Source organism: Lissotriton vulgaris, chromosome 10 (genome assembly GCF_964263255.1).
Source record: "Lissotriton vulgaris chromosome 10, aLisVul1.2, whole genome shotgun sequence".
NCBI classification, from domain to species: Eukaryota; Metazoa; Chordata; class Amphibia; order Caudata; family Salamandridae; genus Lissotriton; species Lissotriton vulgaris.
Genome location: NC_141698.1, coordinates 758,799,311 through 758,813,906, shown reverse-complemented (window position 1 = coordinate 758,813,906; position 14,596 = coordinate 758,799,311). Strand labels below are relative to the sequence as shown.

Here is a 14,596-nt window from a genome sequence, read left to right as displayed (position 1 = left end):
GTGCATGCTGGTGGTGTTGTCTGTTTGCACCAGCAGTGATTGGCCTTGTATCAGAATCCGGAAAGACTTCAGGGCAAGGAAGATGGCCAAAAGTTCTAGACTATTTATATGCCATCTGCGTTGAGCTGTCGTCGACTTGCCCTTGACTGACATGCCTTCGAGGTGTGCCCCCAGCCCTCTAAGGAAGCATCCGTCGTAAAGATGAGTGAAGGAGGTGTTTCCTGGAAGGGCCAACCAGCAGCGATATTCGGAAGATGAGCCCACCATTCCAAACCTGATTGAATGCGGGGGGTCAGGAAGAGTTTGTCGTTGAACGACCCCAACAATTTTTTCCATTGTTTGTCCACCTCCTACTGTATGACTCATGTGAAGTCTGCAGTGTGGGATCAGATGTATTCAAGAGGAGGCCATGCCCAGAAAAGATTTCAAGATCCAGACAGAAACTGACTTTTTTGATTTGAGAAAAGCGACCATCTTGAGTATGCAAAGTTGTTGCTCCTGGGACACAAACACCTGCGTCAGACGAGAATCGATTAAGGCTCCTAGAAAGATTCTCTGTTGTGATGGGCGAAGATGAGACTTCTCCTGATTCACGGAAAGGCCTAATTCGTGAAAAAGTGACAGACCGGTCTGAGTATGCTGTCTTGCTGTTCGACGTGTCTGAGCTTTTATTAGACAATCGTCAAGGTATGGGTAAAATTGAACGCCTTGTAAGCGAAGGAAAGCTGCGACTGGAGCCATGATCTTCGTGAAGACTCTCGGCACTGATCGAAGGCCGAAAGGCAACACCTTGAACTGGAAGTGCTTCGATCCGACAGTGAAGCGAAGATATTTCCTGTGTTTGTGATGTATTGGCAAATGGAAATATGCATCTTGAAGGTCGATAGTGGAGAAGAACTCTCCGGGATTGAGGTATTGCAAAATTTCCAGGAAGGTCAACATTCGGAAAGTTTGTGATTTGATGAATTTGTTGAGGGCTCGTAAGTCCAGAATGGGGTGCCATTCTCCCGATTTCTTCTTGATTAAAAAGAAGCGGGAATAAAAGCCCCTGCCCTGTTGAGCTCGAGGAACCACTTCGACAGCCCCTTTTTTATCATGATCTTGACTTGAGCCAACAGATCTTGGAAATTAGGTGGTGGGGGACCAGTAGGTCGACGGGTGGATGGAAATTTTGTAAACTCGAGAACATGTCCTTTCGAGATGACATCCAGGACCCAACGATCCGAGGTGATATGAGACCAGTTGGAGAAGTTTTGGGAGATTCGACCTCCAATTTTCAGAGTCGGAGAACACTTGTTGGGGAAGTCACTGCTTTTTGGAGGTGTTTCCCCCTCTGTAATTATTTTTCCTCCGATAAGGCCTTGAATCGGACTGGCGATTCTGAGATTGATAGGTGCACCTTTGTTTGTTGTCGCTATAGGAGCGATACTGGGAGGAGCCACGAAAAGTTGAGGAGCCACCTCTGCCACGTGCTCCACAAAAAGGCTGTTTCCGGTACTGGAGGCTTCCTAAGGAACGAGCTGTATCCGTGTCCTTTTTAATGGATTCAACAGCGTCGTCAACATGCTTGCCAAAGAGTGAATCCCCATCATATGGCAAATCAAGAATTCTCGCATGCACCTCGGGCCGAAAAGCTGTTGATTTGAGCCAGCCCTGGCGTCTTAAAACGGCGGCTCCAGCAAGTTGTCTGAAGCCCGTTGACGAGATGTCAGACCACATCTGGCGGTCATATCTTCTGAGGATGGCCAGGGAGTTCGCCGCTCTGACCGTTGTGGCAGCCATGGTGGTAAACTTCTTACCAATAGAGTCCAACCGGTGTCCCTCCTGGTCTGGAGGGGAGGTGAGAGGAGTGGCCGGATTCCTTGAACGTTTCTGGACAGCCTGCGTTGCAACGGAGTCCGCCTTGGGGTGAGAGACAAGGCGTACTGGAGAGTCTGCAGGCGCCTTGTACTTTTTGTCTAAACGTGGCAACACAGCTGGGATGGAGTTTGTACGTGCCATAAGTTTAAGGCCTTCCTGCCAAATAAAATAAATGATTGGGATAGCATGAGTCTGTTTAAGAGGCTGATCTTTGAAGTCGTAGAGGAAGCAATCCGTTTGCTGCATATCGAAGGTTAAATGGAAGCGTTTGGCAGCACGCACCATTAAGTTATGGAAGCTTCCAATGTCCACCGGCCTGGAAGGCAAAGGCGATGTCGGTGGCGTAGATGGCGTTTGAGCTCTATAATCGTCCCACTCCGCGAGGACATCATCTTGATCAGTGTCTTGATTGACATCCGAGTCATCATCAGTATCTTGCTGTTGTTGGACTGGCGACTGCGGCATCTTCGTATGTACGGGTGTTGGCGCCGCAGGTTGAAGAGTTGGTGAGGTAGTCGCAGATGGAAGGAACCTGCGATTATAATCGCCCAACATATTTTGCTAGTTGGTCACCAGAGAAGACGGTATTTGAGACATACCATGCACATGCGGTGCCTCAGAATGAGCAACGTGGACAGAAAAGAGAGCACATCCTTCCTCCTCATACTCATCATCTTCCTCCTGGCACTTGATATTGAGTCCAGATGGACTATTTGCAGGACGAAAAACCTCATTGACATAGGAACTGTCATCAGAATCGTCTTCTGCAGACTCAAATAATTTCATTGGCAGAGTTTTCGTCATAGGACTCACAGGAACAGGCCGTTTCACCACTGAAGCTGTAACCACAGTGAAAGTAGTCGCTGTAGCGAGTGAATGTTGCGTTGACGGACAATATTTTCTCTTTAGTCGACGTAGATTTCAGTGCTGTCAACGAAGATTAAGCTGTCGACATAGGAGGAATCGTCGGCATAGACGGCACCGTCAAGGAGGATCTTGCCGTCAACGTAACCGTCAACGAGGGTGTAGCCGTCGACGAGGTCTTGGTCGTCGACGAGGTCTTGGCTGTCGACGAAAAGGTGGTCGTCAACTTAGAGGAGGCCTTCGACGGAGGGCGCGTCGACGGGTCTTCGACAATGAATGCTTCAGCACAAGCGTCGACGAGGCAGGTTTTACGGCCGTCGACGAAATCTTAAGAATAGATGGAATAGGCGTCACCTCCGGGAGCGTCGACGACGAGGTAGTCGTCGTAGTCCTCGTAGACATCGAACATGTCGTCGCCAACGTTGGCACAGCATAGACGGATCTCGAGGTCGTCGATGGATGACCTGGCGCCCGACTTAGATGACGAGAGCACAGCTTGGGATTGCGACAATAGAGAACCAGGTCCCGTAGGCGTGAAGACTTGCAAATCCCGTGGGGAGACAGATTTTGAAGCGTCAACGAGCTTCTTTCTCTTCAGAAAAGGAGATGGCATCTCAGTCTCTGACCCACGCTTGAGAGAGGCTTTGGAATGGAAAGAAGACCCGCTTTCCACGTCAGAAACAGGGTCCTCAGAAGTCTTCAACTTCTGTAGCCACAGAAGGAGACGGGCCTCTCTATCCTTCAGTGTCTTAGCAGAGAAGGTCCTACAGAACTTGCAGTTCTTAACTTCATGGTCCGGATGAAGGCAGTAAATACACTTACTGTGAGGATCTTCATGAAAAAGGCGAAGCTTTCCACAGGTTGAACAGGTCTAAATAAAGATTTTTTAGTTGTAGACATCTTCAGAGATGAAGTAAGCAAAAGAGTTGAAGAAACTGAGCAGAGCTCAGGGAGACTCCCTTCCCACGACGTGCGGTAGAAAATCTGAGGGCATGAGTTTCTGAGGAGAAGGTTCTAGAGGGTGCTGTTGCCTGATTGGCTGGAATGTGGACTATTATAAGGACTAGGATATGTTACTAAAGGGAATTCTACCTTTAAAAGACTCTATGGGTTTTCTTTCAGTTCTATGGTACTTTAAACTTTATGTATATTTATATTTTATATGTATTACATTTCTTATGTATATGTATAATTATATAATTTTTCTATATGTATATATATATTTTACTACTATTTTATGTACCGTGGGACTCCCACTTCGACGACGGGGAATATTCAAGTATGTGAATCTATGAAAGACACCCCTAATACTGGAGAACTAGACTGCTCGTTTGCTACTCAATCCATGCCACATCCATATCTCAAAATCATTTCAGTTTGCTCAAATGGCTTCTGGTGAAACATTCTGATTACAAGCCTTTTTTTGTTTTAAGGCTTCACACAAATCAGGACCTACAACAAACAAAGAAATGTTCACTCACTACTCCCCATCGAGACATTTACAATAATCCTCTGCTCATTTCTTCAAGGTTTCTAAGATAAAGGAAAATATTCACACCATGAAGGCAGCTCATTTGCATTTTAGTTGGCCACAAAGTGCAACACTCTTCCTTTTCATTACCAGACCAAGTTGACCGCTTTCAGAAAACAACTTAGAAATTGGTTATTCTCGCAGTAGGTTGTGTAACTATTTGCTAATTTTTTGCTGTTGCCAGGACAAACGTTTAGTAATGGCTCAATTTAGAAATTCCATAAATGAATCCCCTGCCTTTTACAGGTACGTGATGGATGTACATTCTTAGAGAGGCATTCTCAGGGGGTTAAAGGAAATTAGAATTAGGAGAAATGTTAAATTAAAAAAGTCCACAAATGGATTAGAGTGCTATACTAAGTAAGACTTAACAACCAATAACAACACGCTAAAACGTATTTATACAGGAGATTTGTAAAGCGCTGACATAAAACTCCGCAGCAATTACAGGGCACTGGGTTAAAAAATGTTCATCAAAAAAGTTGAAAGGCGACATCTCCAATAAAATACGTTGAACGTTTTGAACACAATCAGACTTAGCTTGGGCAAATGGTGCCCATCTTAATGATTTTGATACCAAATGGCAATACATCAAATCACATGAAAAAACATATTTGCCTTAAAATGTACAAGTGTCTACATGTGTACAATGGCTATTTGTTTGCATGTGCATGTCAGTCTTAACACGTGGGTTACACTCCTTCTCATGTATGGAACTAATCATTAACATCTTGCAGACCACAAACGAAGCTAGCAAATGTGGATTACTTTTACATTACTTCATCCTGCCAGTGACATATACATACACATATAGAGAGGTGGGAGAGGAGATGTAGAACAGATACACATGCCACACTTAGTGGTTCTGATGTGATTCAAAACAAGGTGCCGAGAGGTTTTAAAGAAAAATAATGATGTAAATACTACTGTTGAATTTTTGAAGGATAAAAAACCCTTTGATTTGTTTAAAAAGGAATATGCTATTTACCAGTATGCATCTGTTCTTGGCATAGAGGGCTGCAGAGTGGTACATTTATGAATAGATCGCCATCTGGTGTTGGGCTCGGATGATAGCACTTGTTTTTCTCTTGGAGAAGTCTTTTGTTGTCACGAGACTGATGACCACCCTCAAACAAGCCACCCGCAAGCACCACCAGCTCATCCGCAATACCAAGAAGAAAACACTGAAGGAACGACTGGACAACAACGCCCACGACAGAAAGGAACTCTTCAGCATAGTCAAGGAGTTCTCCAACCCCAGCACCGGCAACAACGACATCACTCCTTCTCAAGACCTCTACGACTCTCTCGCCTCGTTCTTCCACTGCAAGATCGCCGACATCCACAACAGCTTTGGCGCACCAGCCACGCACCCCACCGTCGAACCAACGCCCCCCACCCTCCGCACCTGGACCATGGTGACCACCGAAGACACAGCCCGTACTATGAACACCATCCACTCCGGATCTCCAACCGACCCCTGCCCCCACCATGTCTTCAACAAGGCCGACTCCATCATCGCACCCCAACTGCGGGACATCATCAACATCTCCTTCAACACCGCCACCTCCCCGGAGAGCTGGAAGCACGCCGAGCTCAGCGCCCTACTGAAGAAACCAACAGCGGACCCCACCGACCTCAAGAACTTTCGCACCATCTCGCTCCTCCCTTTTCCTGCCAAAGTCATCGAGAAGACCGTCAACAGACAGCTTGCCGCCTTCCTCGAGACGAACGGATCCCTTGACCCCTCGCAGTCCGGATTCCGAGCCAACCACAGCACCGAGACCGCCCTCATCGCAGCCACCGACGACATCAGAACCCTGCTCAACAAAGGGGAAACAGCGGCCCTCATCCTCCTGGATCTCTCCGCAGCGTTCAACACTGTCTGCCACTGCACCATAGTCAAACGCCTCAGCAACACAGGCGTCCAAGAGAAGGCTCTGGAATGGATCATCTTGTTCCTCGCCGGAAGAACACAGAGAGTCCGCCTTCCCCCATTTCGATCGGAGGCCACCGAAGTCGTCTGAGGCGTACCGCAAGTGCTATACTAAGTAAGACTTAACAACCAATAACAACACGCTAAAACAAGGATCATCACTCAGCCCCACCCTCTTCAACGTCTACATGAGACCCCTTGCAGCCATCGCACGCCAACACAACCTCAACGTCATCTCCTACGCCGACGACACCCAACTGATCCTCTCCCTCACCAGTGACCCCGCCAACGCCAGAACTAGCCTACATAAAGGGATGAAAGACGTCGCCGAGTGGATGAAGAACAGCCGCCTGAAACTGAACTCAGACAAGACGGAAGTCCTCATCCTAAGACCATCGCCCTCCGCCTGGGACGACACCTGGTGGCCCCCGGCCCTAGGCAGCGCACCCAAGCCAACAGACCATGCACGCAACCTGGGCTTCATCCTGGACTCCTCCCTCTCGATGACCAGACAAGTCAACGCCGTCTCCTCATCATGCTTCAACACCCTACGCACGCTCCATAAGATCTTCCGATGGATCCCGACCGAAACCAGGAAGACGGTCACCCAGGCACTCGTCACGAGCCGACGACTACGGAAACATCCTCTATGTCGGAACCACAGCCAAGCTACAGAAAAGACTCCAACGTATCCATAACGCCTCCGCCTGACTCATCCTGGGCATCCCCCGACGCAGTCACATCTCCGGACACCTGAGGGACCTGCACTGGCTCCCCGTCAGCAAGAGAATCATGTTCAGACTCCTCACCCATGCACACAAGTCCCTCCACGACCTGGGCCCCAAGTACCTCAACGACCGCTTGACCTTCTACACGCCCACCCGCCAGCTACGTTCGACAAGCCTCGCCCTCGCCGCCGTACCACGCATCCGAAAAGCCACTGCCGGAGGAAGATCCTTCTCCTACCTGGCGGCCAAGACATGGAACTCCCTCCCCACCCACCTCCGGCTGACCCAGGACCATCTCGCCTTCAGGAGACGTGGCTGTTCGAGCAATAGCAGAACCCCCCTTCCCCCAAGCACCTTGAGACCCTCCGGGTGAGTAGTGCGCTATACAAATGCCATGATTGATTTATTGATTGACCTACATTATGAGCAATAAAAGCACCTATATATGATGGATGTGTGAAAAGGTACTACAACGTTAATTTGAAACACAGTTGCCTACCTTGTTTTTCTCAGAATTTTCTGCCACCGTCTTTAGATGTGTAGAAAGAAACTTTAGTGTTTCATAATGATGCTCAGGTAAGTCGTAGATCTGTAATAAAAACAATACAAGGTTTTTCTAAAGACAGAATAAAAAGGGTTCCATGACATCCTCAAAATGTCAAATGTATTGAATTCTAACGAGCAACTAATATTCTTCCAGAAGCATAGAACTTTTGAAAAAGTAAATGATAAACGTGATTTTTTAAGATTTATTTTGCAACAGTAAAAAATACACATTGCTAGTAAATAGTACATATGTATTCAAAATCCTTCACAGCTACCGTTATGAAAAATGTCTAACCCAAAAATTATAAAAAGGGGAACTGATGGAATAGAAAGGAACACTTACCAATCTTTTTAGTACTTTGAGTCTTTCAACTGGATCCTCTGTTCGGTTGGCTTCAATGAAGTCTGCATATTTATCTTTTTGGCAAAAAAAAGAAAATGTTAAGAATCCAATATAAGCAATAGGGGCAAACAATATTCAATGAAAGTTAACAAAAACAAAGCTTTGCTTGCAGACTTGGGAAGAAAAATGTCAGTCGTGAGTAATGATAGGGCGGTGCTCTTTAGTATGGGAATTCAGTCGACAGTGCGCCAGATTTGGATAGTCAATCCTATTAAAGGCAGATCCAGATGAACTTGCAAAGCTAAATGCACCTCATCAGTTGACAGATTATCCAATACATCCAATCGAGCTGTTGCCAACCAGAGACAGGGTTGAAAACAGGCTGAAATGCTACTTTTCTTGCAACCAAGAGTCCAGAAGTAGGCCTCAGGCTGCTGTGAATGATGTAGGGTCAGGCTGTTTTGTAATTTTTTTAATTAAACAATTACTTTAAGAATGCTCGAGAAGGCCACTATCTATGCGGGGAAATAATGATGGGTATTATTGTTGGAGGAAAGAGGGCCAGAAACTAATTGGTAAGAGGACGCCTCCAATGCAGAGTAGTAGTGCTTCAGTTTTCTTCACCGCTATTTAAGTGTTAAATCAAAATGAGCAATTAGTAGACAGTTTCAAATATCTTTATGGCTGTGGAAAGTCTGACTGATAAGAGCATTCTCCCTTTAAAAGCGACATATTTGTAGCAACAGAGTGCATCAGCATGGCAATGGTGTTCCCCATCAATGCCAAGAAGCATATAAAAAGAATGCTTGGAACAAGGGAATGCTTCATATGGAGGACTGGGACGTTCTAAGCCTCTGCACACTACAAGCAAACTATTGAGAGGTGTTAAGATCTTGTCTTCGAAAACAGGGTATCAGTGAACTGAAAGCCTGAGATAGTTTGAGATGAGATAGAAGTACCGCTTCCTCCACTGGCACAGTTGCAGGGAGTGCCTGTGGAGCGTGGCATCAGGAACAATCCCACTGACAGATGACTGGAGTCCTGAAAGCTTCTGGAACTACCTGGCTAATAGAGCATTTTCTTCCAGGAAGTGGCCTATTTTCCAACTGGTGGTTAAGACCTTAACCTGGGACATAAAGGCATTTGAGAACCCATTGTGCCTCAAATGCGTTGAACCCATTTTAGGGTGATTTTAGATATTTTTCAAAGAACGAGAAGGAAGTCAGCTAGTTAAATACAGAGCCCTTATCCATCTGCAGAAAACTAGTCTCCTCGCCGCCTCCGTTACTGCAACAGTAACGGAGGCGGCGAGCAGACTCATTTCCCGGGGGTTGACTAAACTAGCGGCCTGCAACGGTATACTTACGACACCGTTTTCAAAAAGAGAGTTTTTGATGAAATTCACGATAACAAGGAGATTGATATCCTGTTACGCCAGCAAACCGCCCAAATACAAAAGGAGCTCCCTAAGGCCCGACGCAGACGGCCAAGAGGCCGCTCAAGAAGTGCTCCCACACTGCCATATCCTGATGAAGACCCCAGAATGAGGAGAGACTAACCCTTTCATCCAGCGGGGTCGAAACGTAGACTACATCACATTCTCGCATCATAGGATCAAATGAAATTGATTAACCTGTCCTATGTGTGATGAGTTTTAGGAAACTACGGATCATTGTAGACTGTAAAGGTCTATTTGTATTTTAACGTGATTGTGTTATTGTCACACTACCTTTACCCAGTCCCTCACCTACCTAATCACCCCCATCTTACCCAAATACCCTTTATTCTCTTCTTCACCGAGAGCACTATATAAACATCAAATAAGTTTAACGGCTATACAGATGACTTTGAATTACAAGAGTTAATCATGAACTTTGTTTTTTGGAACCAGGAGCTTTGATTAATACATTTGGAGCTATGGAATCTGCTTTGAATTTCAAAAGCATGAATGTTTATGATTTTGTGTTTGCTAAATTAATAATGTTGATTAATTACGACAAATCGATTTGTGGTGAACTTTTGAAGGTTTTAATTTTTTTATTTATTTATTTATTTTTGGGATAAATTGAATAAACCCTGACCCCTCTTAAACGTACTTATTTTATGACACAGGTCAGGTAGTTTTCAGGGTATACCCCGTTGAAACTCAACACCCTATATGGGAGCATCAGTATTAATGGTAGGGGATGTAAATTGTGTCCTGGATGGTGATTTGGACTGGAAACCACCGAAGTCTCACACTAAACCCTGGATAACAGAGACCCTTTGAGACATTATAGAAGGTATGCAATTAGTGGATGTGTGGCGCCAGAGATATCAGGCGGTACGTCAGTTCTCCTGCTATTCTCTGGTACATTTAGTCAGTTAGACTATTGGTTCCTATCGGCGGAATTAGGACCTGCTGTAAGGGGAATAACTTATTTTCCGAGGTATTTATCCGATCATTAACCAGTACTGTTAAGCCTGAGCAGGACAAAACCCACCCTCGTATGTGGAGGCTTAGAGCTGAAGCCCTATCGAACACCCCATTTGCAGCTACACTACTGACAACCTTAGAACAATACTTTAAAGACAACTGGGGGTCCGATTCAAAATGAGCGCTTGAATGGGAGGCCATGAAAGTAGTGATCAGGGGGGATGGTATAAAAACTACATATGGGGTCCGTCAACAACTTGAAAGAGATATAGCTAAAGGGGAGGAGAAACTAGGAAACCTGGAAAGGGACCTCCCAGGAGCCTCCCACAAAATGGAGGAATTACTACTAACAGATTTACATAGACTAGAAAAATACATGTATTCCACGAGCCAACAAAGACTACACATGGAGGGGGACAAGACGAGAGCCCTGTTAGCCTGACTGATCAAGCGAGAGTTGGACACTACCCCTATGGTGCAGCTTAAGGACAGGAACAGTGACATGGCTCTCTTGCAGGCTGCAGTTGTGGCTGTTCTAGCTGATCACCTTGAACAGGTGTATGCCCGGCACACACCTGCAGAGCAAGAGAGAATTAAAAGTTACCTAGACTCAATAGAGCTGCCACAGTTAAAAGAGGAGGTTAGGGAGACCCTAAATATTCCAATCCACAAAGAGGAGGTTGTTCTGGCTATTCAAAGATTAAACACAGCTCAAAGGCTGGGGGGTGATGGGCTTCCGGCGGAGTTCTATCAGAGGTTCGACCCGCAACTGGCGGACCATCGGGTGGAGGTCTATAACGAGGCGTTGACGAGAGGTGTATTTCCACCCACTATGAGAGAGGCTGTAGGGGTCATGATACCCAAAACAGACAGGGACCCTCAGTTTGCCAACTCTTATAGACCTATATCATTACTTAATATAGACGTCAAAATACTTAGTAGGGTCCTGGCAGCCCGACTGCTCACCGAAGTCCCAGATATTGTTCACCCAGATCAAGCAGGCTTTATTCCGAAACTTAACACTACTCATGATTTAAAGAAGGTTGGCGCATGTCTGGCACTCCCATGCCTGCTGGAAGATGACGACACCCTTGCATTGCTAGACATAGAACAGGCTTTTGACTCTGTGGAATGGCCTTATCGGTGGCAGGTCCTCCGTAAAATAGGGACTCAGGGAGAGTTTCTTAAAGGGGTACAGTTGCTTTACCAAGCCCCTATGGCACGGATCAGAGTGGGGGCCTCAGTATCTAGATAGATTACACTGTGCAGAGGTACTCGCCAGGGAGGCCCGCTCTTTCCGCTACTGTTCATGATGTCCATGGAGCCATTTGCTGTGGCTGTGCGGGCGAGGCTAGGAGGGTGAGGGGTACGGCTAGGCGACACTATCATGTGGTGTCCCTGTATGCTGATGACACCCTGGTCTAGCTCCGCCAACCGGAAAAATCAGGGTCATTGCTGCTTGCGGAGCTGAGAGGATTTGGTGAGGTATCCAGCCCCCAGATCAACCCGGGAAAATCCAAACTAATTGCTATTGGGAAGTGAGCGAGGGAACTGCAGACAGAACTCCCTAAAGTTGAACTACCATGGGTGGGTGAAGGGGAGAGATATCTAGGTATACGGCTAGCAGACTCACCATCTAGGTACTTGGATCTCAACATTGGTAGAGTAATCGAGGGACTACGAGGTTCAGTGAGGTTCTGTAAGGTTCTGGCGGGACTTGCCGTTATCTCTCATAGGCTGAATCGCTATAATCAAAATGATTATACTTCCAAGGTGCTTGTACACAATGCAATACTCACTCTATCTTATTCCCTGGTCGTATTTTTGAGCCGTTGATCAACTTCTCAGAAATCTTCTATGGGGTAACAAACAAAAACGGATAAGGTTGACGACGCTGTAGAGGACATGGAACCGGGGAGGGTTTGGAGGTGCCTTGCATAGAGCTATATTACATTACATGGCATTCCAGCTATAGCATGCAGTGCACTGGATGGATACCGAGGATAATTGGGAGACGTATTTCCTGGCAGGTACACGTCGGATAAACGCTCCCAGAATTATTAATGCTTGGGAGAGGTGTCCCCCCGAGCCCATATATTATACGACATGTAGCAGAGATCTGGGAAATGGTGGTCCGAAGTGTGATTCAACATGCGTCTTATGCACCTGATACTCCTCTGTGGGCACTATGACCCTTTGCCCGTATAGCGGACTATATGTCCATAAGGAGGTGGAAGGAGGGGTGGTGCCAAACCCTGGGCGACCTCTATACGAATGGTACATTTGTGACACGAGAGGAACCAACCAACAACTTTAATTTGGGGCCTGGGGAATTTCTACAATACAAGAAAATCTCTAGTTTGACCTGAGAAATTTGGGCTGGGTTTCTGGCAGAACCCCTTAGCACCGATACAATAAAAGTAATGTTATATATGGCACAGGATGGACGGTTGGTCTCTCACATATACAGAGCCCTAAGGGATGACCTACCTGGGGCGTTCTACTGGTATAGTACATGTGGGATGTTGGACTGGACTGGAGACCCCACAATCCGACAGAGTGAGGGAGAGTTCAGGAGGGCGTCTGCGTGGTCAGCTTCAATACATGATTAAACTCCTACAATATAAAACTTAGTACACCAGGTATACCTTACTCCACATATAGTACAAACAATCTAACCCACTCACAGTGCTGAATGTCTGTGATGTAAGGTACAGGTGGCAGACTTCATTCATATGGTTTGGACATGCTCCATGTTGGACCCCTATTGGGACGAGGTACTAACATTTTCTGAGAGCCAGGGAATGAGAGATACCAAAAGAACTTTAACAAGTAATATTGGGTCCCCTACCTAGCCCTAAAGGTAGAACATTAAGTAGGAGCTTTCTCTCATTGGGGCTCTAATTAGCAAGAAGACGCATCATCATTGCATGGCTCAGACCTAGGCCCCCGCAGGTGGGAGACTGGATGAAAGATACGTGTGAATGGGCAACAGCGAAAAGGGTGCGACTGCAGAGGGTAGGTAAGGATGAAAAAGTGGAGGAGGACATTTGAGCTTGGTCTCAAATGATGGTAGACCTTAAGAATAACCACGAGTCAGGAACACAGGTCTCTGAAGTCACATGAGAGGGTGCATCACAGGAGAGTAATTATGAGGTAGACATGTCAAGGGTCAATATGAAAGGTTTAGAACGGGATATAATAACCATGTAAATAATAGCATTGGAACCAGGACTCTATGTTTGGGTGCAGAAGGGGAGGAGGAGGTTGGGGGGGGGGGGGGGAGGATGGTGGGAGTTTAAAGTTGGTAAAACGAATGTGGACATTAAGCAAGTACTGAATTTGTATGTTATTTCGGTAGAAATGATGGGCGAATAAGAACCTATTCTCCCCCTGTTAGAGTCCTTTTCTGTGTAAGGTTAGATAAATGTGAGAATGAGAAAAAGATGTGTTTAAAGGCTGTAAATCTTTGGGAGGGGAAGGTCGGCGGGGGATATACATATACTTCAATTTCTGGTTGTAAAAAAGGGTCTATATAATATAAATGCCAATAGAATTTATGAGGGAAAATAATCTACGGTGGTATGGAGGATGAATTTAGTCTTTTCCCTAAGGGTCTCCTTTAGGAAAGTAGGGTTGAACATGAGAAAGAAGAGGCAGCTCCAGACAAAAGGTCTCGAGAAAAAACTGCCTTTGGCACTGCTACAAATTACTGTGGGTGTGACTGTGTGAACTGAAGGGCACTATGGTACTGCTGGAAAATCTAATTAAAAGAGGAAAGAATTACACAATTTCTTTGTTTTATAATATCGGTCAACGACATTCTTCTAGGCCTCATGGTTAACGCCCAAAGACTTTTTCCATGCCTGCCTATTCAAGGCACACACAGTGTTCATGGTCTTGGTAGCAGAGTCAACTGGAGGATCAGCAACTTATGTATAGCTGTTTCATTGTCAAGATTAAACAAACTTAGACTCTTTCCCAGACAAAGCACAGAGGCAAAATGTCTTATCTGTCAAATTTCCACCTCAGGTGCATCATGAAGTCAGCAACGGTAACACAAGCAAAAACCTGTCTGAGTGAGATACCTCATCATAGGGCTGATTTTTAACTATCTTTAAGTCATATAAGAAAGGGAATAGAGGCAGAAAACGCTGGAATCTAAATAAAAAGCTGCCTGGCCCCTTGCTTTTGAGAGTTTAGAGAAGTAGGCTCCAATTCTACACCTACAGTGAAAGAAAGAAAATGCTTTGGCATGCGTCTGCATTGTATGCGTGTTACAGCATGCACATATGTTGTACTAGAAGTATAAAGTTAATGAACAGCTTTAGGAGTTTGTGTTGCATCAAACAGGTGTCACAGTACCAACATG

At 45.9% G+C, this 14,596-nt stretch overlaps 1 protein-coding gene across 2 annotated transcripts in view; it reads right to left on the bottom strand.

The window, feature by feature from the left end:
• ARHGAP21 (Rho GTPase activating protein 21) overlaps nucleotides 1-14,596 on the bottom strand; it is a 430,157-nt gene that overhangs the window by 19,719 nt on the left and 395,842 nt on the right. For both annotated transcript variants that reach the window (XM_086941663.1, XM_086941662.1), the window contains 2 exons: nucleotides 7,809-7,882; nucleotides 7,419-7,508 (listed from right to left, as the gene is read on the bottom strand). In XM_086941663.1, the coding sequence (XP_086797789.1) occupies nucleotides 7,419-7,508; nucleotides 7,809-7,882 (164 nt within the window). The remainder of the gene's footprint in view (nucleotides 1-7,418; nucleotides 7,509-7,808; nucleotides 7,883-14,596) is intronic.